The sequence below is a fragment of the Pyrgilauda ruficollis genome, unplaced genomic scaffold (assembly GCF_017590135.1).
Source record: "Pyrgilauda ruficollis isolate IOZ18807 unplaced genomic scaffold, ASM1759013v1 scaffold29, whole genome shotgun sequence".
NCBI lineage: Eukaryota > Metazoa > Chordata > Aves > Passeriformes > Passeridae > Pyrgilauda > Pyrgilauda ruficollis.
Genome location: NW_024524266.1, coordinates 10136722 through 10160521, shown reverse-complemented (window position 1 = coordinate 10160521; position 23800 = coordinate 10136722). Strand labels below are relative to the sequence as shown.

The following is a 23800-nucleotide window of genomic DNA, read 5'->3' as shown; positions in this document are numbered from 1 at the left end:
AGTACAGGTGCTAGGGTATATACTTGGTTTAAGAGGTATTTATTGATTTTGAGTTGTGGTTTGGTTTTCTTTGAAGGCTGCTTTGGAAGCAATTGATGAACTAGATCTTTTTGGAGCTCATGGAGGACACAAATCAGTGATTCATGTTCTTCCTGATGAAGTGGAACACTGTCAGGTAAAAATTAGTCTGCTCTTTGCTTTGCTAGGGGAAAACCTAACACCCTCTCCCCTTTGTTTTTAAATGAAGTGTTGATTAACTAAGCCAAGAATGTAACATAACAAGGATGGCTTCAGGCTATGCTGCTTATCCTTTTTCTAGTAGATCATGTGAAACTGAATAGCAGTCTCATTCTAACTCAGTTAAAAATAACTGCACAGATTTCTCTGTCAGTTTGCAAATAGTGTAGTCTCATTTGCATTTGACATAGCTTTTGAAGTAGGCAAATCGTTTTACATCCCTCTCTCCTGTTCTTGTTTTGCTCAGTCTATTCTGTACTCCATGTTGCCAAGGGCATCCACGTCAAAGGAGATAGATGCTGGCCTTCTGTCTATTATTTCTTACCCAGCTTTTGCAGTGGAGGATGTAAACCTTGTTAATGTAACCAAGAGTGAAATAATATCCAAATTGCAGGTAAGGATTTACTTTATTTTTGTTTTCCAAAGAGAGAAGCAGAACCTCTTGCTAAACCAAAAATCCTAATTAAACAAGGGTTGCCAGGTTGGTTCATCTGTGCATGAAGAGAGGGAGGAAGATCCCTAAGTGACCCATAAAACTCAGCACACACCTTTATGCTGATATTAGTCTGTGAGGAAGAATTGTATGGGGAATTTTTTACAATGTTGTCTGTTTTTACAGGGCCGCTATGGCTGCTGTCGCTTTCTCCGAGATGGTTACAAGACACCCAGAGAGGTACTTCTGATGTATATTTATGATGTATATTTTCAATAAGGACATGGGAAGAATTTTATCTCTTCTTTACAGACATATTTTGTTTTATTTACATGAAGGGGGTGAAGTTCTCCATCACTGCTAAGACTTGTTAATGGATTTGGGGATAATCCAGGTATCCACCCTGGAAAGGACACATATAAGGGTTTAAGAAACAGTTATTAAGGACAGAACTTAATTCATAATTCTGTAAGAAATTAACCCTTAGATATGCTTATGGTGTCTAAAATGAAATGGCATCTCTGAAACATCCCAAAATATCTTTGAACTGAGGCAAAGTAACAATCATTTGGGAGACACTTAGATCCCAAGACTATGAAGGATGGATTTGTCTGGAGAACCATTAAATAAGTTTGAGAGTGAATGTGACAAAGAAGTCAAGAGACTGCATGGAAACTATTTCTGGTGGGTTTATTGGTTTTTATGCTATAATTTATATAAAATAGGCTACCATTATGATTGGAATATAAGTGACTAATTTAACACTGTGACTAAATGAGTGTGGTTGAATTTTTTAGGATCCAAGCAGGCTGCACTATGATCCTGCTGAGCTCAAGCTCTTTGAGAATATTGAATGTGAGTGGCCAGTATTCTGGACATACTTCCTAATTGATGGAATATTTAATGAGGACAAAATCCAGGTGAGGAAAGAAGAAATTGCTTTCAAATTGCAAAACCATTTACCCACAGTATTTTGTAACTTTGTTCCATGTTTGTTTTGGGTATTATTTAGATACCCCATTAGCAGAGTGGAATAGTCTTCAACCAGTTTCATCTTCTTGGGGAGGTCATGACATGGTAGAGGCAGCAGGCTTGTGCACACTGGGGTCTGGTTGCCCTCTCCCTACCAGGTTGAATGGCTCTGTTAGCTGGGGTGGTAAAACTGGGCTAAACAGTGTTTATTTTGCTGGTTGTGTCTTATCACCAATCGTGATGCCCCTTTCACAATTACTTCAGGATGAAACAAGCTCCTTTTTCCCCAGCCTCTCTGGCTTGGCTGCTGAGAGCAAGATTCGTAGTACTTCCAGTCTTTTTGTACATTCAAAAAGATTTGGGATTGGCTTATGTGGGGCAATTTCATTTTCACTAGTTCCCTAACTCACTTCATGCCATTACTGTGCCAGACATCCAGTGATCAGTAGAGCTAAATTCATTGTAGTCCTCCTAAGTTTATGGTGGCACCTGGGGAGTATTGGCGATTTAAAGAGCAGCAAGTAACCAGGACATTCATACCAGAACTTCTGCAGATTGGTAGATTGAAAGAAATTTAAAATTTATGTGATTTAAAATTGCCTGGTATGCAGAGGGATAGGAAATTGCTAAGCTCCTTTAAAAATTGAAACGTCATCAGAAACTATTCAGAGAATTTCAGACCAAAAAGCCCTCTTTCTCTATCAGTTGTTGCAAATCAAGTGAAATTCCTCCTGGCGCTAGACACATAAAATGTTTTCCTGAACATAGTAAAAGTAGTCTGAGGAAGAGAGATATGGCATTATTTCATGAGGGGGAAAATCAGAAAGTTTAGTGAAACTTCAGTCCTGCCAATAAAATTCCACTTCCTGAAGCAGTCTCTAGATCTTAGTTGGTTTATCTGGGACAGTATGTACCTGGTTGTTTTTTTTTTTTTTTTTGGTGTGCAGCTGGACTGTTCTAGGGCATGGTCAGGGCAATTGCTCCCAGTCTCTACTGTTTAAACATAGTTGAATGAGTCACTGAGACACTTAGGTGAGTGTCTAGTCCCCAGTCACTGCTGCAAACAAATGGTTTTGCTGGAAAAATAAGCACCCTGAGGACTCAAAAAAAGTGGAGTGGGACAGGATACTGAAAATGTCAGTGTATGTGAACTTGTGGGTACCTTACTTTGAGTGGTTCACTTTACCCAGGAATAGGAGAAAAAAGGATTTCTGAGGCAGGTGCTGGTAGTGCTTGAAAAGTTTCTCTCTAAGTAAAAACTTGGAATGGAGAGTTAATAAATGGAACAAACTAAGAAATCTGGTAAAAAGAAAATGTATTACATGTTCTTACCAGTCTGCTCTTCCTATTCCTAATATGGTGTATAATATAACAAGAACAAGAGGATTTGCTGATCAGTGAACTTAGATATTTTTAAACATTTAAATCTATTTTAGCCTTTCTTTGTTACAAAATTTTAATCAAATCAGTTAAGAGAAACTGATTTCCCAATCCTGCAAAGCAGAATTCAGTAAGTCACAGACAAATGTTCGTGGCATACAGCTGACAATTTATACGCCCTACACTCTGACAAATACTTGCAGTCTGATGTCTGTGTCACTGCACTGTCATCCATTGAAAATTCCTTGTAGGATATGTTCCAGTGACTTCTTGTGCTGGTTTTGCATTGGAGCCATTCATGGAAGTGACTTGCTAAGAGAAGCTGCTGACAGTTTCCTCCGTGTCTGACAAAAAGCCGTAGCTTTGAGGACTGGCAGTCTATTAAACCACTGAGAAAGCTGGACACGCCTCTGTGAATACACATGCTAACAACATGTTAAAAAATCCAGGGAAGCCCCTTTTTCCTTCTGGCCTGAGAGCAGGTAGCAAGGCCAGCCTGGCTCCTATCTCAGCTGGGCTGGGCCAAGCTGGGTGGGCTCTGCCGTGGGGCCGGGCCCCATCAGCTGCCAGCGACAGGGAGGGGAGGCCGTCGGCCCTGGTGTGCTGCAGCTGAGCCCTGGCCTGGCTGCTGAGATCCTTGCCACTCCCCAGCCCAGCCCAGTCAGCTCTGGCCACAAGCTACCAAGCCCAGCCGGGGTCATGTAACCATCTGCAGGCCCCAGTCAAGAGATTAACTCTTCCAGTGCACGGATGAAACTTGCAGACCTTAAATCCTCCCTCGGGTGAGAGAAGAGGACAGAGTGAGAACACGTAGAGGAACAACATGAAGACACCAAGGTCAGTGAAGAAAGAGTCAAGTCCCAGATGGGAGGGATGAGGAGATACCTTGATCTCCCCTCTTTCAGGGGCTGAAATCCTCTTGTACAGCTATGGAAAAGAATGCAATTGATGCATCAGACTCTTTTTCCCTGTAACTCGTTGAAAGTATGGGGAGATAGAGTGTTCAAATTATAGATATGAGCAAAGGCCTCTATGCTCAAGTAAGCAAATGCTGAAGCAGCTGTGATCCCGTAAGAAGTTTGAACAGAGAGAAGAGAGAAGAGTGATGAAGACCCTTTGCGCCAGGGAAAGAAGAAGAAGACTTCTGTTCTCAGAGATGAAGATGATCTCAGAGATAGATAAAGAGAATCTTTGATCTTGAACAGCTCATCATTAAAATAGTACCCCATAAGTTGACATGGCCCATAAACACAGCTGTCAGAAAAGCTGTGAAAAATGGGAGGGACTTCACGATCGCAGATTTCTGGGTGGCTGCTATTTGTGGAAATTAAAAGTCACAAGAGAGAACTGTTTTCTTGTGGGGAAATCTCCATAAATTGACAAGAGGGATTCCTCTCCCTAAGTGAGCTGAAGAAGGACTCTTCTAGAAAAGTGATAAACTGACTGAATTGGTTCTGTACATTGTTAGTGGGAAAAAAAGTTGTAGGGGGGAGAAGTGTTCTAAAGGTTTTATTCTGATTCTTATTATTCTTTCTTTTAGTTACTGTTAATAAAGTTTTCTTTATACCCTTTTAAAGTTTTGAGCCTGCTTTGCCTTCCTCCTAATCCTATCTCACAGCAGGAAATGAGTAAGTATATTCTAACGGGTGTACTGGTGTTTGGCCAGCGCTAGACCCACCACACTTCTCAGCAGGAATATATTGGAAGTTTTGTACTGCAGCAGTGTGTTGCATTTTGAAGACAGGTGTTTGTGTTTCTGATAACACTGAGATGCTGGAACAGTCTCTGATAATTTGAACCCTGTTCTTCCATCAGCAATCATGATTCCTCCACCCCTTTTTTTCTTTTTTAAATATATTAACTTTCAGTAAAAAAGTACTCTTCAAAAGTACTTTATTATTTCAGTTTTGCTGACTGTAATGTAAATTCTCACTGTCTTAAAAATAATTCCAGGTACAAGAGTACAGAGAGGCTCTGGAAGGAATACTTATTCGAGAGAAGAATGGATTAGTGCTAATGCCTGAACTTTACGCAGTCCCTCCAGAAAAGGTATTGTGAAAATGCAGCATCCACTTCAGTATGCAAAGTAGAGAGAGTAAGAGGAATATCAGTCTTACTGTTTTTCTGTGTCTGATGAAACTAAACCAACAATAAAAAAAGACTACTGCACATTATTTTAAAAAGTAAGAGACTTCTCACAGCTCCTGCTGAGAAATAGTAAACTTTAGGCTTCCAAATGGTCACATTTTTCACTAGTAAATTTCATTGTCTTTGGAAATATTACAGCAGGTCTAACATTTTACATCCTTAGAGCAAGACATATATTTAAGAAGTGTTGGTACTAGTTTAGGAACTGAAGCTCAAAGAAGAAATAAAGCATAGACTGTCCTGCCTGTCTAGTCTGTTGATTGATTGTGCTGCCCTTTTCCAGAGCAGGTATGGGAGACAGGTTTCAAATGGATTAGGGTTTGGGCTGGGATTTTGGTTTGGGTATTTTCCCCCCACCTTTGCTGTTACTGTTTATCTCATTCTCCCATTGTGACAGAGAAATTCAGACGAGCTCATGTGCTCTTCCATGCTATTTGCCTTTGTATCCCTCCCTGCCAACTTCTTCTCCCACTCCAGACTTCTCAGCCCTCACTCACTAAGGGTGTGGAGCCTCCTGGGTTGGTCTGAGTTGCTCAGCCGACAGCTGATGCCTTGCTCGCAGATCTGAGGTGGAAACTGAATTGCCTTCCTAGTGGGAACAAGCGTGTAAGAGTCCAGAGCCTTCTTGTGAATTTTGATATGATGATAATGATCTGAAAAACATGCCACATCAACAGGGTAGATTTTGTCTGTCTATAAAAGAAATATGAAATGGCTGCCTGGAGATGTAATCTGGGAGGGTTTTTGCCCCACCCTCAATAGATGTGTATACTGCAAAACTAAGGCAGTTTTTGTAAATTAGTAAGTCAATTTTCTATTGACCATCCTTGCTAACACAGGAAAGGTGGAATAATCTTAGTATTGGAAAGCACCTTTGCTTCAGAAAGCTGGGTAGACATCAGTGAAGTTAAAGTGTCATCTTGGAAGAGGTTGGAAAGCAGACGCCCAGTTACCTATGCTCAGCCCAGAGGGAAGGCAGGAAAGGCATGGTGAGAAGAAAGTGGAAGAGCTAATACCAAAGCTATAATTGCATGCAGAGTCCCCATTCATCCTCCAGCTTTGAAGGGTGGGAAGAGGTACAAAAAGTATAATTCTTGTCCCAGAAAATATGTAGCCTTAGAAGTGAAACCACTACATCTCTATCTCAGTAGTAAGGGCAGGCTTCAAAGGGTTTATGTTAGACTGTATGTCTGCAAATACTTACATGTTACTGATTGTTCTTCACAACTTTAGGGTAATTTTTCTTGCTTATGTATTTGTTTTCAGGTGGATGAGGAGTATGAAAATCCTCACTCAGTGGATCGTGTCCCAGTGGGAAAGTTGCCCCATCTTTGGGGCCAATCATTGTATGTCCTGAGCTGCCTGTTAGCAGAGGTGATTATTTCTTGCGTAGCAGATAAACTGGTATTTAATTTTGTTTGAGATGGCTTGGCCTTTAAGTATAGTTTGGTTGACAGGTAGAGGACAGTGTGTTTTCCAGTAGAAACATGTACATGAACCATGAAAGGCTGACTCTAAGCTTTCAGGACCTTTTGTTTTTTTAATTTCTAATATAGCTAAGCAATTGTCTGTTTCTGATCAAGCTGAGTAAGTTGTCACATGGTCTGGAATATGGTTAGAATAGAGGAGTATGTCCAGGCTGGCTTGGCTGTTCCAGAGCCAGGATTTTGGACCATTTCAGCTTTACTAGGCTATTCTTGCTCTGTGTCATGATGGATCTACTAGTCAGACACTTTAAAGTCAGACTAGTTAAAAGAAGCACAAATATCTCAGTGGAGCTCCAAAGGAAATCACTTTCCTGGTAAAATTATGTCAGTTGCTGTAACTCTGAAAGTAGGAATTCTGAATGCAGATTGTGTCAGTCAGAACCATTTTCTTGTTCCAAAAAATGTTGCAGCCATTGTTTTTATTGAATGTACTACTTAGTGGACAGGGCAGACAAACCAAGCTTTAAGTCCTGCTGTCCTGAAAAAATATGAAAATTGGCTAGGATTTATTCTTTATGTCAGAAGCCTTTTGCTTAAATTCTCTTTGTTTCCTTCTTTTTTCTTTCTTTTGCATTTGTTCTAGGGATTTCTTGCTGCAGGTGAAATTGATCCCTTAAACAGGAGATTTTCCACGGGATTTAAACCTGACGTTGTGGTACAAGGTGAAGGAATTCTGTGAACATTCTGTGTGAATTGAATCATGTGGTGGCAAAGTCCCTGTGTACAGGAGAGATTAAAGATGTGTTTAAAGTAATGTGGATTTTTTTTGCATGGGGCATAGATGCTTTGACGACACTGTGAGAAGGAGGAAGAATTTTTTTGCCTAGCTGCCTTTTACCAAGAGGGAAGATCAGGTTTAAGACACTTTAAAAAATTAAAATTTTAAGACTTGTCAGGAGTTGGAGAGTGGCAAAATTAATCTTGTAGTGAAAAGGGAAATCTTGGCAGCTTCTAGAGAGAAGAAGCAGAACTGACAGGAGATGGGCCGGGTTAATCAGGTTTCATGTAGCTCCTTTTCAGAGGAACCAGAGAGCACCAAGTGAGGAGGATCCCTGTGCACAGAGGTGAGGCAGCCTGAGTTACCAGCTTTTGGCTGCTGCAGGGAGTGGCCCCTTTAGTTTGTGCAAGAACAGCCAAAACCAGAAATTAAGTAGAGAGCAAACACCAGCAGATCAGGTCTTAAAGACTTTTCCAGTGCCTGGACCATGCTGAAAGAGCAACCAGCTCATTTATCAGGAGCAGCCTTTGTCAAGGATCCTGTGACCTGGGCTGGTGCTTGTTTACCCCCTGTTGGTGCCTCATGGGAGTAGCATTTTATTATTCTGAAGTGCTTAATTTCCAACAGAAATAGAAGTGCTTGCTGATTTTTAGCATTCTGTGGCAAGTATTCACAATACAAAGAAGAATACTGCATTACTAGTCCCAAATCAATAAGCCAGTTGTCATGGGCAAAACCTCAAGGTTCTGGGCCTGGATTGTAAATTTCTCTCATTAGGGAATTTTTTTTTTTTCTCCCTACCTCTGCCATTTTGTGTCCTCTGAAATATGTATTGCTATACAAGTGACAGCACCCGTTCCCCAGTGACTTGGCTGCATTGTTATAGTGTGCTGTGTTAAAAGAACAAAGATTTTCAAGTCATATTTCCCTTTGTTCTACGGGGGAAAGCCCTAAAAGAGACTCTCTTCTAAAGAGACTGTGTGATCCAAACTAGTGGTACTCAAACAGAAGCAACTGATTAAGTCCCCAAGAACCTGCTTTAACCTCAGCAGTTCTGACCCTGCTTTGAGCAGGAGGTTCGAGCAGACACCTCAGAGGACTTTCTGACCCTTCTGGCCACCACTGTTGTTCAGAGTGGACAGAAGTGGCAAGAAATACTGAGAAACAGAGAATTAAAATCTGTCAGGTGCCCTATTGCAATCCCTTTTGATTTCATGAATCCAGAAATTAAGAAAAAAGTGAGGTCTTCATGCCTTTTTAGTTAGCTAAATGCATTTGTTGAGAGGTGACAGTAGAGACAGTTAAAAAGAGTAGAACATTGGTTTTTACTTGTGTTTTTGTTTTCTATTACACAGTAACTGTTTTGGCAGAATCTAATCAAATTAAGACTCTGTTGCAAGACCGTGGAATCAACGTTCAGAGCATTGCTGATATCCATCCACTCAGGGTGCAGCCAGCTCGCATCCTGAGCAACCTCTACACCATGCTGGGTAAGCATTTCAACATGGAAGCCTCTCTACTGCCAGGCAAGGTATTTTTTTAAGAAGCTTAGCCAACTTAGAACTTCTGTCTTAAATAAGGAGCTCGATAAGGTAGGAAAATTATCTCGTTAAAAATGGTGGAGAAAATACAAGCTTCCCTGTGCCATTGGAGTTAGACAGAAATTGACTCTTCATTTGTCCTCCAGAAACCACTTCCACAGAGAAACTGGTTTTTGAAAAAAATGTCGGGTAAAACACAGAAGGAAAAATCAAGTATTTTTCCTTCAAGAAGTCATTTGAGTCTGGGCAGTATGACTTTTATCTTCTGAGCAGGCAGTCTGGGAAATTTTCTGCTCCAAATCAGGGAAGCTGTGCTGCTATCAGAGCATCTTTGGGCTGTCAGGTTCTTGCTAAAGTTCCTTCCAACCTGGAGCTGAGATAAGCTGCTGAAGCTCTCTGTCTCTGTTGCAAACCCAGAAGCCTTTAGGGCTTTTCTAAACACAGGACTTTAAATACATTCCAGTTCCTCAGCAGTGCCTCTCAAGTCCTCCTCAGAGCCTGAATTGACTTAAATAAATGCTCCAAAGCTCTGACTGGTTCTAGTTGTTAAGTCTTTTTATATTTGTATAGTGATATTTATATTATCAAGTCTGCTTCTTGATAATCCTTGCTGGAATTATTTGGGTCTTGGTGGAAAGTTTGTTACATGCATTCCTAATTTAACTTAGTTTTACTTCTTCAGGTATGCCAGCAACTCATTGCTCAAAACTGTGGATACTGCTATAAAATAAAATTGAGGTGGGGTGACTCAGCACTGGTAGATTCCTTTGCTGTCTGGACAAGGGAGCTGCATCCTGCTTCTCTGTCAGTCTGGAGCACGTTCCCATGGCAATCTGGTTACAGATAATGCTGAGGCTGCCCATGGGTGAACATTTTTTTCTTGTGGTAGTTTTTGTTTGTAAGTTTGTTTTTTTTGTTTCAACAGGAGCTTTTTTTGGAATTGTTCAAAGTAATGGGGCCTCCAGATAAATTTTAGAAAGTATGCCCTTTACACAGAGAAATTGTATATGTTTCTTCTGCGAAAGAATCTGGCTCTTCATCTCAAAGTTCTTTTAAAAACATGAAACATTTGCAGGGCTTTGCTGAGGCTTACATTTATTTTATTATAATTCATATTAGCTTTCTTTCACTAGTGGGGGAGTGTGAATAAGGTGATTTGATACATTGTTTTTAACAGTGACTTCCTTGGGAATGTTCACAGTAGTATTTTTTCAGACACTTGGTTGTTTGGTTCTTGTCAGAAAGATTCAAGTCAGCTCCTGGCTGCTGGTGCAAAGGTTGTAGTGTGGATCATTGCTAATAAGCTCTGCTGAGAAAAGTGAAGCTTACTAAAGCCTGATGAAAATCTTTTGTTGTATTTGGATGTATTTTTGTGTTGATTTAGCCTGCAGGCATGCGTTTTTAAGGTCCTGTATTTGAAAACACTGGAATTTCTGAGTTACGTTGATGGCCTTGTTTTTTGTAATATCACATCTCCTGCCCTTCTTGGTGGGGAAGCTGAGCAATTACTGTAATTATAAGACCAAATCCATGCCTAATGAAGCCAAATTTTAATTTTTAATCAGGCCTTTGAAGGACTCTGGTTATTATATTGCTGCTTTCTAAAAAACCAGTGTGTAGCCTCACACTATGTTACTGGTTTTCTGCCTTACTGGTATTAGTGCAGTAAATTTTGCTGTATAAAGTGGTTATTTTGGAAAACAACACAGATGTTAGCTGAGATTCTTTTCTTTCCCTTTCCTTTCCAGGCCGGAACAAGAACATGAAATTAAGTGGCCGACCACACCGACACATAGGAGTGTTGGGCACCTCCAAGCTCTACGTGATAAGAAATCAAATATTTGCTTTTACCCCTCAGGTAAGCATGTAAAGTTGGCAGGAAAATCACTCCTTTCTTAATGGTGAATCATTAGTGAAGCACTTTGCTTTTCCCTGCTGTCATTGTCCCTTAGGCAGAACAGGGCTGAAACAGCAGATGTGCTTTTTTTTTTTTTTTTTTTTCTTAGTGTTTTTAAGAGCATGGGTTGATCAGCAAGGTAGAACTGCTGATAAATCTTTTTTCAGTCATACAGAGTCTGGTTTCTTTGGCTTCTGGCTTAGGAGAACACAGTGAGTCAATAGTACAAAGTTGTTACTAATCTCTGCCCACACCAACATTCTAATCAATGAAATAGTTTCTGCAGAAATAGGTCACTTAATATATCTTTCTACCAATTGCTTTGATGAAAAATTTAGTACTATATAAGTGTGCCAAATACTGTAACCCCTAGGAGGTGAAGGTGTGATCTTTTCATTATGTTGTTGAAAGGGCCAGTAGTGCTGAGAAATGGATGTTCTGTCTTTTTTTTCTCTTTAGTGCATTTTCTCAATGTTGCTGAAAGTTTGGATCCTCATAGAATCAATGGCTCCTATTGATACATTTAATGAAATGCAACACACTTATTAACAGAATTATTCCAGCGGTTGGTACTAGATGGCCAGGGAGTCCCCTGCTCCAAGCATGTAGGATAAAGAATGATGCAGGATAAAGAATGCATCCATCCTTCTAAACAGATGTTTGACTAATGAAGTCTTTAAACTCAGCTGAAGGCAGTCAGTGGACTCTGTAGAAGGCTTCTGTATTGCTTCATAATGTCCAAACAAATCAGATTTACTGCAAAAAATGTAGATCCTTTCTCATTCTTCCCCATGTCAGTTGATCACAAGCAGCTTTATAAAATGTTAGTTGTTGTGTTACTTCCCTGTACCAATTTTCATTTTTGTAAATAAGGTAAAAATTCCTTACAGTTGTGATTTTTTTTTTTCAAAATACCTCTTAGTTCACATCTTTCTATGTAAGTAGGATCCAATATTCCTGCTAAAATCGTGTCATGTATCAAATAAGGACATACTTACTAGGATATTCCAAAATGGCATTTATCTTTACATTAGTAACACAGTGAACAATAAGTTCCTGCTTATTCCATGTTTTACTAAAACCTCCATAACATTTTCCATTGTACTTTGAAGCCAGACACTTCCCTGACTTTTTTTTTTTTTTTTTTTTGAGGTGGGTGGAGTTAATGTTTAATGTCACCTTCCTAAGGTTAGCAATTAAATCATCTTGTTGATCTTGACTAGTGTCCACAAAATTTGTGATTTTGTCATTTGTATTTCATTCTCTTTTCTAGCGAAAACACTGATTAGGTGTGGGGCAAAGACTAACTTCATTCAGATACAGTAATTCTGAAAAAGTGGTTAATAACTACCTTTTTTGAACAATTTTAAAAGTAGTTCTGCTTCCTAGGAAGTCAGTTCAGCTCACTAGTGTGAAAATTTGCAGAAGCTGCCAGGTGTCAGCTTCTGCAAATTTTCTTATACTTATCATCTGGTTGCTCCAAAGAAGGAAACTAGACTAATCTGTTGAGATTGGTTTTTGTCCATCTTACTTTATCATTTTGTAATTATCTTGTCTGTCTCAAATTGGCTTTGTTTTCCTTTGTTTCCACGCACTGGAATTGGCCTGACTTTTTAAATGGCTCTTCCTTTTAAAGATGGGCAATGTGTTTCCTTGTCTCCAGATTTCTGGGACTTGTTCTTCCTGAATTACTAAAGCTAACTGTCAGTGGCTCAAGGATTGTTTTGGCTAGTTCCTGATTCCTTCTGTGAAAAAATTTCTCAGGACTTTTTCAGCTTGAGCTTCCATGTTCTTTATGCACTTACCCCTCCCCAAGGCTTAGGGGCTTCCTTAATTTTGTTGTGGCTGCTTTGACATACTTTCCATTATTTGTCCATGTTCTTTTCTTCCAGCTCCTCAGGTAGCCACAGTAGTCTCTTACTGTGGTTCTTGGCTTCCTGCTGCAGTGGGAGCAGCACTTTGCCATTGCACATTTCATGTGCCTTTTTTCCTCAGTAACTGTCAGCTTTTCTGTGTTCTGCCTGACTTTCAGATGGTTCCCAAGAGACATACAGAGACTGGAGACATACAGCTCCCAGTCCCCAATGTGCACTTAAGCCTGTGTATTGGTTTTGTTACTATTGTTAGCTTTTTTTCCACATTTAGAGTACTTCCATCTTCCAGATCATAGGTCAGTGTAATTGGTCATTGGGAAGTTTCTGCTTCATGGCTGTGATTGCCCAGGTTTTGTTTGTACAGCTTACTTTGATGGTCAGTCTACAGGTTTAAAAAAATGGACTCTTGCACAAGCATGGATTTCTGTGTCACAGTCTAAGGTCATGTTAGGTTAATTCAGGTCATTTGTGTTGTGGTCAGGACCAGCTCCTGTGGCTAATCATTGTGAATGATTTAAGGGAAGAAACAGAGAAAAAAGGGAAAGCACTAACAACTACCCCTATGTTGTGTTTTTCTCTTCTCTAGTTTACTGACCAGCATCACTTCTACCTGGCTCTAGACAATCAGATGATTGTGGAGATGCTCAAGACGGAGCTGGCTTACCTCACTTCTTGTTGGAGGATGACAGGGAGACCAACCTTGACATTTCCTATCACCCACACAATGCTTGGTAAACTTAATCTTCTGTTTCAATCAGAGTAGATTACTGCAGGAGGATAGGATGGATGTTGGTTTGAGAGTAGACAGGTAGCAGGACTTCTAACATCAGAAGTACAGTTCAATTTTCTCATGTGTATGCTGAATTTGGATTACATGGTAATATTTAATTTTGGTTTTGCTCCCTCTTCATATGCTTCTATCACCAACCATCTCCATGTTATTTCTGTCTAAAGAAATTTCAAAGAAATCCCTTTGGAACTTGTCTTGAGTGGGTTGGTGTTTGTCTTTAGAACTTATCTAGGGGTTGTGTTTGGTTTGCTTGCTTGTCCAGGATTTTTTAATAAGCTAGTATTGATAGCAGTTGTGGGTTCTGCTTTAAATTTGCCTGATTTACATTGTAGACAACACCCAGTAATGCACTGTGTATAGATGTGATAATTTAAGAATGTGTTGATGAGTTCCAATTCTTCCATTATTCTTTTTTAGTTGATGATGGTACTGACATTCATCCAGCAGTTCTTGCCACAATAAGAAAATTAGAAGATGGTTATTTTGGAGGTGCAAGGTAATGTTAAAACTGACAAATTATTATCTCCATGATTTTTTAAATTAAATCCTGTAAAGGTGTCAGTTTTGAACTTGTGATAGTGCACAGACTTTGTACTACAATTGTGCAGAGAAGGAAGTTTCAGCTTTAATTATTATGTGGCAATCAAATGGTAGCTGGGCCTCAGGTGCAATGGAAAAGATCTGTCTCGAAAAAGTGTACCATCTCTGACTGCCATTAATGGATAAAGAAAACAAATATCAAATCTTTGGAAATATGAACTCTTGAAATATGAAATCTTTGAAATGTGAATCTGGCTGGGTTTCTGTTATTAAAAAGTAAATTACTTCTACAGTTACTGGACATGTTTTAAACACTGATTGCATGTAGTACTTGTAACTTGGTGTGTTGCAATCATCTGTGTGTAAAATATGATGCCACAGTATCTCCCTATTCTTTTTCCACTTTCCCTCTCAATCAGTATCTTCCTTTGACAATTAAATATTGTCATGGTTTAACTCCAGTCAACAGCTCAGCCCCACGTGGCCACTCACCCTCACTCCCCTTAGTGGGACTGGGGAGAGAATTGGAAAAATACAAGTGAGAAAACTTGTGAGTTGTGATAAAGAGTTTAGTAAGTGGAGCAAAAACCACATATGCAGGCAAAACAAAATGGGAAATTCATTCACCACTTTCCATGGACAGTTCAACCATCTTCAGGAAAGCTGTAGTCCATCAAATGTAACTGTGTCTTGGGAAGACAAAATTCTGTATCCCTGAGAATCTTCCCCTTCATCCTTCTTCCCCCAGCTTTATATGCTGAGCATGACACCCTATGGTATGGATGTCCCTGTGGTAAGCATAGGTCAGCTGTCCAGCTGTGTCCTCTCCCAGCTCCTTGTGCACCCCCAGCCTGTGCTGGTGGGGTGAGGTGAGAAGCAGAAAAGTCTGGGATGCTGTGTAAGCCCTGCTTAGCAGTAACTAATACATCCCTGTGTTATCAGCACTGTTTCCAGCACAAATCCAAAGCATAGCCCCATCATTAACTCCTATCCTAAAACCATCACAGATGGTTTAGCTGCCTCCAGTTCCGTGAAAAGACACATTCAGGCCATTCATGGGGCCTTCTCAGCCCGAGTTTCTTATGCATTATCCTTGGAGCTCAGGTCTTTGTTCAGGGTCTCTTTATATGAACCTATAACACCCTGCATAATTAGGCTTTGAGTTAGGCCTGTTACCATAGCACAGTTAAAATCAATTAGTACCTAGAGCAGTAAGTACGCAGCTGGATCTGCAACTGTTGTTTTCCTTTTTTTATTTTTCAGTGTCAGTTTCTGTGGCTTTATAGTTGCCAAAGGTGGATTGAACAGTAGGTTTCATAAATTTTGGAGGAGTTGTTGAAAGCTAAGTGAGCATTAATCAGTATCAGAATGGTGGATGTTAATGCTGTTTGGCATGTGTCCCCTTTTGCAGGGTGAAGATAGGCAAGCTATCAGAATTTCTTACCACCTCTTTTCATACATATCTGAGCTTCCTGGATCCAGATTGTGACCTAAAACTGTTTGATGACCATAATGACAACTGTAACAGTCCTGACAGTGAATATGGAGACTACCCAGCAGATTTCTGTGAAAAAGGTAGTAGTGTTTTTTCACTTGTTATTTTTTTCTCTGTCAAGTTCTGTCAGCAGAGCGTGCGTTTGCCTGCAGTGCAGAGTCTGTTCTGTACACAGCTGATGGTCATTTGGTTTTCTCATACACCCACCTGAGCATAGGACCTGCTTGACTCAGTTTAGAGAATGAATTCATGTGTGCTCTTCCTGCATTTGTAGTTTGGCATTGACTGGCAGCTGCTACAGCAAAGCTGAGTCTGGAGAGTCAGCAGGTGGGGAGATGTGGAAGAGGTTAGATGGAAAAGGACTGTGAAGAGTCGTGGACAAGAACTTGTGTGGAAGAGATGACAGAGTCTTAGAATAATACAAGTTGGAAGAGACTTTTACAATCATCAAGTCCAGCTGTGTTCTATGATATACCAGCAAAATAAAACCCCTTTTGATTCCTTTCACAGGCAAAGCTAGTTTCTAAATCTGTTTTCAGTGTCAAAAACATTTTTTTCTTTTGTTTACAATTTTTTGGCTTGAAAAATCTCTTCCTTACCCTGTTCTTGCACGTTTGAGTGCCCTTATAAATAAGCAATAATACAGTGGTGTGTTTGAATAAGAAAGTGATGATGATAAATAGTGATTTTTGCCTTTAAGAAACCTTTTTCTTTTTTTTTATGAACGTTACACTAGATAGCCAGGATGAGCTGGATCAGTATATAAATGATGTCCTGCAGAGCACAGCCCTGAAGTCATACCTACCTCCAACTTCAAAGACAGCGAGTGAACCACCTGTGTTCAGTGCAAACCATTCCACAGAAGAGATCCTGTCAATAATGGCCAAGACAAAGGGCTTGGAAGTTCCAGGTATTTCTCCCTGTTGTTTATTTAGTGATAATAATTAAAAAACCTGATTTGGCTGCTACAAGGGGTAAGTTCAAGTATTTAAAAATTATACCTTTTGACATACTTGTGCCACTAGTTCTTTCCTTATAGAAAAGAGATAAGAAATTCCTTAACAAGTAGGAATGACTAAAGTTGTTGCTGTCATGTTCCCCCAGTATCCTGTGTCATGGTGTATACACAGAAAACCTGCAATGAAATGTAACATTTAATCAAAATTAATGTTATGGAAGCTGCTACAGCTTCTTAGTTGGATAGAATTTTAGAACCCAAATCAATTAATTGATTGTTTTGTCTTTGCTTGTATAAAGGCAGACAAAATGTACTTTTTAATTTTAATAAAGTTGCTGTGAAATGAAATGTTTCAATACAAGAAAAACATAAATAATGTACTTTCTAAATTTGTAAGAACAAATGGAGTAGAGAGGGAGCACAGTCTTTCTAACTATGCCATATTTCTGATAGCCTGATTGGAGGGTATAAACCAAAATAAGACTTTGGCTGAATTTGTAAATGGATTCCAACATATGCATGGTTTTATATGTAGATAGGTAGTATTCAATGCCCTGGTCAATGGAAGACTTCCCTTAACTTCAGTGTAAATTAATAACTTCCAAGCTTTTCTGTTATTCTTTTCTGCCATCTTTCATGTGCCACATCATCTGATCCTCCATTGAATACAGCATATGAAGTTAACAGAGCATTAACCTACATTCAGCATTATAATTTTCATTATGAAATCATACCAGTTAGGCCATTTTCTCCAAACTCGTTTCCTGTTGAAGTGTTTAAAACACTTGGCAGGGTCAGGTCATTGTGCTGCAGGATTTTGGAGTCACAGGCCAAATAAGAGGTATCAGTTGAGCATGTAGCCCCTGAGCCTTTGACATGCTGAAATCTGAAACACTCAGAGCAAACCTGCAAGGAGATAAAGTTCAGAACATGAGCTTCTCAGTTCTATGCACAGCATCTCAGAAGCACTGCCTCTGTATTTTGACTCTTGGAGGTATTTCTGTTGTTTTTACCTAGCCAAGCTGCTTTCATATAGGTGTTTTTGATTTTCATGTTACTGAAGCAGCCTTATTTTTCTTTCTGTTCTGGTGACTTTGCTTTCCAGCCGTGTCTATGTCTCTTCCCACTAAAGTTCTGAACACACACCGAAAGTCTCTGAATCTTGTTGATAATCCTCATTTCTTCGGGACAAAGGTAAGGTGTGGGAATTTTTATGCTGTTTGTGGTTTTAGGATGCAATGCTCTAGCCTTTCCTCATGCTTTCCTTCCAAACCCTATGCCAGGTCTCATTTTTCTTCACAGACAAGCCATTCTGTCCAAGGCACTCCCTTGTTTTGGGAATTATTTTTTTGGCTGGATGAAGGTTTTTTAGTCAAATAGACACTATCAAGTGGAAAGTTTTTAATTGAATGTGCAAAACAGAAAAGAACATAATGATTGCCTTATTTTTAAAAGCCAAAAGTTAAGTCATTGTCTTTAGTTCTAGCTGAACACAAGGGAAAGGACAGGATGTTCACAGGCTTTAGAGATGTTTTCCAAGAAATGCTACTTATAGTAATATCTGGGTAAGAGGGAATGTGTGAATGTCCTTAAGGTACCAGCCAAATCCCACCTCAAGGCATGAAGATGGAGTTGTGCTGGGAACTTGTTTTGTCTTGGTATATGTTTCTGCACAAGGCTCAGTTTGTAGAAATGGTATTTTAGGATTACATAAACTGCTGAACAGCATGTTAAACAAAACTTATTTTCATCCAAGAATTCATCATAGGATTACATAATCTGATTAGTTATCATTTTACTTTCATACTTGGAAAACTTACAATGGCAATATTTGCATTCATAAAGTGCCACTTTATATACAGGTTAGAGATGGAACTCAAAAAGTCTAAATTATTTCAACAAAAAAAGGATAGTATCTCTCTGCTTTTCTCTTTACAAGTAACATAGAAATGATGAAAATAGATGACAGAAAAAGTATGCAGATAAAAGTATGCACTATCCAGATTTCTTTGTTTTGTCAAAAAAGAAAAATAGATACAAGGTTCCATTCTAGGGATTGTGTTTCTTGGGGTTAGTCTCCTTTCTGTGCCTGCAGTACCCTGGCAAGAACTAAGTGATGTGTCTGTATTTCAAGTGCAGAGCTTTGTTGCAAGTCTGATGTGATTTTTTTTTTAATGACATTTTAATTGAAGTTACTGGAAGTTACAGATCCGCTACTTTTTTCAAGATCATGTCTTGTGATTTTTTTTTTTTCATCCATCTTTGTTATCAGGACCATGAAAATGTTTCACACTTACCTAAAGATGCTCATGGTGATTTGGATTGCAGGAAGCTTGTTAATCAGCTGAAGGAATGTCCAACACTCCATGATCAAGCAGATATCTTGTATATCTTGCATATACTCAAGTAAGTTGCCTGAGTATGAACTTTAGCATCTTTCAGTTTGGTCGCAGCTATCTGATTGTTCTTGTGCAAAAGGTTTCCACTGTTCAGGTTTTGTTTTGAGGGGACAGTGGAAATATTTTGTGCTTTAACATGCATATTTTCAGTTAGTTTGATTACAGGAATTATTTGGATATAAAAGAAGACTTGTGCAGATTCTAGAGTTGATTTGCACACAGTTGCAAGTACATAAAGTCTCCAGGGCTCACAAATTAGATGCACAAATCCTTTCCATGAATGAGAACACACCCTGCTATATTTGTGGCACTCCATTTGAAGTTCACAAAGATTTGGTGTGATTTTCATACACAAGAATGAAAGTGGAGGGAAAATTTATCTTGTCATTTTCTAACTAAAGGCAAAATGCAATTTTAATGAGTGTTCACTATTTTTCATCGAATCCCTTTGCATATTTAAGTATACAACTGGCTAAAATTTGGTACTTTTTAAAACATTCTTGGAAGCAGTCTGGGCCCATCTGCTGGAGTTAGTAAACACCTGCTATTTAGTTGGTTTGATGGGAACAAAATGCAAATAGAAACAACAGAATCATCTTCTGAAGTGTTTTTATTGAGCTTGGTTTTTTTCCTGTGCAGGAGAATACTGCTGGACCCTGTCAGGTAGTTAGCTTTTGGTGCAAAGACAAGTATGTGTTAATCACAGATGGTCTTCCCTACTGCTACAAAAACTGCATTTTTGTTTATTTTAGTCCGTCTCCTGTGTGGACATCTTCTTTGATCTTCTTGATTTTTCAAGCAAAATGTTTAGCATCCTCTCTTAAAGAGAGTAAAGGAAATCCTATAAAAAATATGTTTTGTTCTTTAACTGCATGTAACACCAGTAATTTCACCAAGGGAGACTCTGTTGGGCAGGCAGATGGACCTCTGGTGGACTCTGTCAGCAGGAGTTGAAGTCATTCTGTGGCAGTTCAAAACATTACCAAAGAGAAGCCATAATGGAGTGAATTTCAAAAGCCAATTTCAAAAGTGAATTTCAAAGGAGAGGAAGAGAAATCCCTTTTGCTTTTTTTCCGTAATGGCATAAGCAACACAGAAGTTTAGTTAATAGCTAAGAAAGAGGAATGGCTAAAAAATCCCCCTGAAGGATCTGGAAAATGTGTGTAGTCTTCAGCAGTACTGAAGATATTGTTGAATTCTGCTCTGCCAAAGCACTACATGGAGTGTTCCTCCAGCAAACTGTCCGTGTGAATGCTCAATTTAAAGTCTAGGGGGAAATCCTTCAGGTGGTTCCTTTTCAAGTTGCTGGCTCACAGCTGGATGAGTGCTCAAGTTATTGTGAAAATTACTGGTATCAAGAGGATTTTGTCCACATATAGTGAATCTGTGGTGAAGGCACAGATGTCCCATTTGGTATTGAATTCTGTCACCAACGTGAGCAAGGCAGTCAAAATCCAGCTGTGTGGTAAAGTTTAGCATTGTGCCTGATGACAATTGCCCCCTGTTTGTTTTGGCAGAGGTGCTGACTGGGACACAGAGCTGGATGGACAGTATGGTGTCACTGTTCACTGCCTCCTCAATGAGCTCTACAGAAAGGCAGGCCTCAATCAGGAATGGGGCTTAATCCGTTACATTTCTGGCATACTCAAAAAGAGAGTTGAAGTCCTGGCTGAGGTATGAAATACAAATAATCCTGGTTAAGCTTCCTGCCTGTGAAGAGAGATAAAACTATCAGTCTTGCTGTTGAGGTTTGTGCTTGACCTTCTTCTGGTTTTACTTTGCAACATACACAGTGCAGCATTTTTAATTAGATATTGGCTGTTTTTCTGATCTAGAATCTTACTACATCTTTATCTTTCATCTGTACTGCAGACTGTGCTAATGTTGGCATGGACTGAGAATGTCACACTGTAAATAGTTGTGAAGGCTTTGTTTCACCTCTGTTAATTGGAGAAGCTTAAGTGTGTGCTTTGAAAGCTGCAGTTGTCACTGGTAATTGTCCATTGCTCTTGTGATGGTATGAAGCACTGCTATGTCAGGGTACTAGTGATGATACAAAAACATGTTCTGCCCATTTCCATTCCCCTGGGCTGACAGTCTGCCTTGTGAATGGATGTTTGGAACCACTTAAATATCCATGACTATTAAGTGGTAACAAGAAAAATATACTGTTAAGAGTACAGACATTATTTTGATCATTACAAAAAGTTTTCCTCTCAAGTATTCTGAAAGTATTTGTTTAATTTTTCTAGTAATCCCCTGCATATTTTTGAGGAGCTCTTTCTGTAATTCCTGGCCATTTTCAAGGCTCTGTGTCAAATCTAGGATGCCTTATTTTAGTGACAGTCCTGTCTGTGGGGAGCAGTTTGTGATAATCACTGTGCATGGTATTTCATTAAGCACAGAACTTTTTGCCTTCTCAAGACAAGGATGAGCAGTACAGATGTGCTCACAAAAAGCCATGTATGTTAACTTGAGAAGGTATTGACAAAGAACTGGAGGGGAGGAACAGAGATTGTCTGTTTTCTTCCATGTTAAGGGAGTGAAAATAGACTCTTCAAAATCAAGGAACACTGCTCTGTGATGTTTTTTGATTCAGGATACTAAAACAGGTAAACTGAACATCCACTTTTAAAGGAGGTCAGTATAAAAGAGGAAACACTGGTACTGGGGAAAGTACCTATTTCAGACTGTATCAGGTATGTGATGCAGTATGCTGGGTGTTTGTTTTAGGAGATATGTTAGTGCGCAGGAATTTTTTTTCATTAATGCTGCCAAACTTTTCATTAATTAAAAATAGGATTGTCTTAAATAAAGGACAAAACTTTATCATATGATAAAGGATGAAAGCCTTTATTGATCTGCCAGCCCCACTGGAGTTCCTAATCTAATAATTATGCTGCTGATCTTACTGAGCAGGGAAACAGGCTACTTTCAAACTCTCATAGCCCTGTTGACCTCAGATGTTTGGCAACTATTTAACAGCATTCTGCTGGATTTGCGTACCTGGTAATTAATAGAAATGCATTTAAATATTGCTAAATAAATAGAATTAATTTGATTTGGTCAATTAAAAGCCATATCACTTCCACATGACACAGAGAAAGATCTCTTGCTTTTTGTCCCCTTGTGACAGGCATGCACAGACCTTCTGTCACACCACAAGCAACTTACAGTGGGCCTGCCACCAGAACCCCGTGAGAAAATCATTACCACGTAAGTTGGAGCTCTGCCTTGGGCACGGGCTGCCATTCATCTTCCTGCTGGTACCATTCTGCTGCTCTTATGTTCTTTTAAACCTTATTCCTTGGCCTCAAAGGGATTTGCAGCCACCCAGGTAGAGTTGTAGGCACCTGTGTCCTGGGTGAATTGATCCCAGTGCTTGCTCAAGAATTTAACAGCTGGTTGTGCTGAGTCCCTGCTACCTGTGGTTTGACTTCTTGCAGCCCACTGCCACCTGAGGAGCTCACAGATCTCATTTACGAAGCCAGTGGCCAAGACATCAGTATTGCAGTCCTGACACAGGTATGCAGCCTGTGCAGAAAAGCTTCTTGGGATGTGCCCAGTGCTGTGCCAGTGTTTGCTCTGAGGCAGGGAAAGCCATGAAGACCCTCTCTGATGGGTGCCTTTACGGATCTGTCCTTGCAGGAGATAATTATGTACTTGGCGATGTACGTCCGGTCACAGCCCAGTCTTTTTGTGGAGATGCTCCGGCTCCGCATTGGTCTGATAATCCAGGTGATGGCCACTGAGCTGGCACGAAGTCTGAAATGCTCAGGTAGGAAGCAGTTTCATTGTAAGGGTACTTATGGTATCATTTTTGCTTTACCCTTTGTGGTTGATCTTTTAATTCATGTGTGTTAAATCCTTTTATTAATCTCTTAGTTAATATGCGCAGTCACAAACCTTGAAAATCACTTTTTCTTTTACTTAATGAAAGATTAAGCACCCCCCAGCACCCCCACTTATTCAAAGAATATCAGAGGGTATTCTTTATGGAATAACTCTGCCTCTGGAATGTAGGTCCATGGGTCATCTGCTGTTGGGAGATGGCTGTTATACCTTTCTAAGTGATTTTGTTCTATAAGGGAGCAACTGCTTTTTCATCATGAGCTTCAGTGAAATTTTGCACAAGCTAGGACATAATAAAGATTAATGCAAATAATGTTATTTCTGTGGAGTGTTTGTTGTTTAGTCCTGAAATATATTTTCTTTGAAATGTGACTACATATTAATTTTATTAAAGGGAGGGCTAGCCAAAGAGTTAAATGTGATTGGACTTCATTCACAGTTACTTTAGCCAGGAAGCCTTTATAGCTTATTGTCTTCCCAGTGACATTTGTCATTGTGTTTTGTTTTGTTTAACTAGGTGAAGAAGCTTCAGAGAGCTTGATGAATCTAAGCCCCTTTGATATGAAAAGTCTTCTACATCATATTCTCAGTGGGAAAGAGTTTGGAGTGGAAAGAAGCTGTAAGTTGTTCATTTTTATATGCTAAGTTAGATTGTCTTACAAGTGGGGATCTATTCTTTCTGCAGGTAAAATAAAGGTATAGGTCATGTATTAATCATGGGTGACCAGTACATGTGTATGTCTGCTGTGAAATAAACAAAACACATATGGTGGAAGCTATCCTGCACTGAAATAAGATTGTATCAAATTTTCAGTAATAGGAAGGCAAACTTTTAAAATGGAGAAATTTTATGGAACCAGAACAAAAGCCATTAAAAGGTCATATCTAACCTGCCTTCAAGAAGCATGTTTTTGATGCCCACATATTCCTGACTGGCACATCAGCTGTCTCCTGGGCTCTTGTTTAGACCCTCAGAGACTCATTGCAATTCTGACTAAATTTACAATTGCTCACTGTCTTGGAAAATCAGTTTCTCATATCCAAGAATGAATTTTGGTCCGTTACTTGATAAATCAGAT

The 23800-nt window shown here is 39.5% G+C and overlaps 1 protein-coding gene across 3 annotated transcripts in view; it reads left to right on the top strand.

Moving 5' to 3' along the window:
* PHKA2 (phosphorylase kinase regulatory subunit alpha 2) overlaps positions 1-23800 on the top strand; it is a 44785-nt gene that overhangs the window by 10059 nt on the left and 10926 nt on the right. For all 3 annotated transcript variants that reach the window (XM_041472317.1, XM_041472316.1, XM_041472318.1), the window contains 20 exons: positions 77-175; positions 485-631; positions 857-910; positions 1468-1590; positions 4976-5071; positions 6437-6544; positions 7241-7319; positions 8731-8865; positions 10665-10774; positions 13274-13418; positions 13895-13973; positions 15429-15592; positions 16249-16422; positions 17576-17664; positions 18743-18876; positions 20387-20543; positions 22006-22085; positions 22316-22394; positions 22518-22647; positions 23239-23340. In XM_041472317.1, coding sequence (XP_041328251.1) covers positions 77-175; positions 485-631; positions 857-910; positions 1468-1590; positions 4976-5071; positions 6437-6544; positions 7241-7319; positions 8731-8865; positions 10665-10774; positions 13274-13418; positions 13895-13973; positions 15429-15592; positions 16249-16422; positions 17576-17664; positions 18743-18876; positions 20387-20543; positions 22006-22085; positions 22316-22394; positions 22518-22647; positions 23239-23340 — 2284 coding nt within the window. The remainder of the gene's footprint in view (positions 1-76; positions 176-484; positions 632-856; positions 911-1467; positions 1591-4975; positions 5072-6436; positions 6545-7240; positions 7320-8730; positions 8866-10664; positions 10775-13273; positions 13419-13894; positions 13974-15428; positions 15593-16248; positions 16423-17575; positions 17665-18742; positions 18877-20386; positions 20544-22005; positions 22086-22315; positions 22395-22517; positions 22648-23238; positions 23341-23800) is intronic.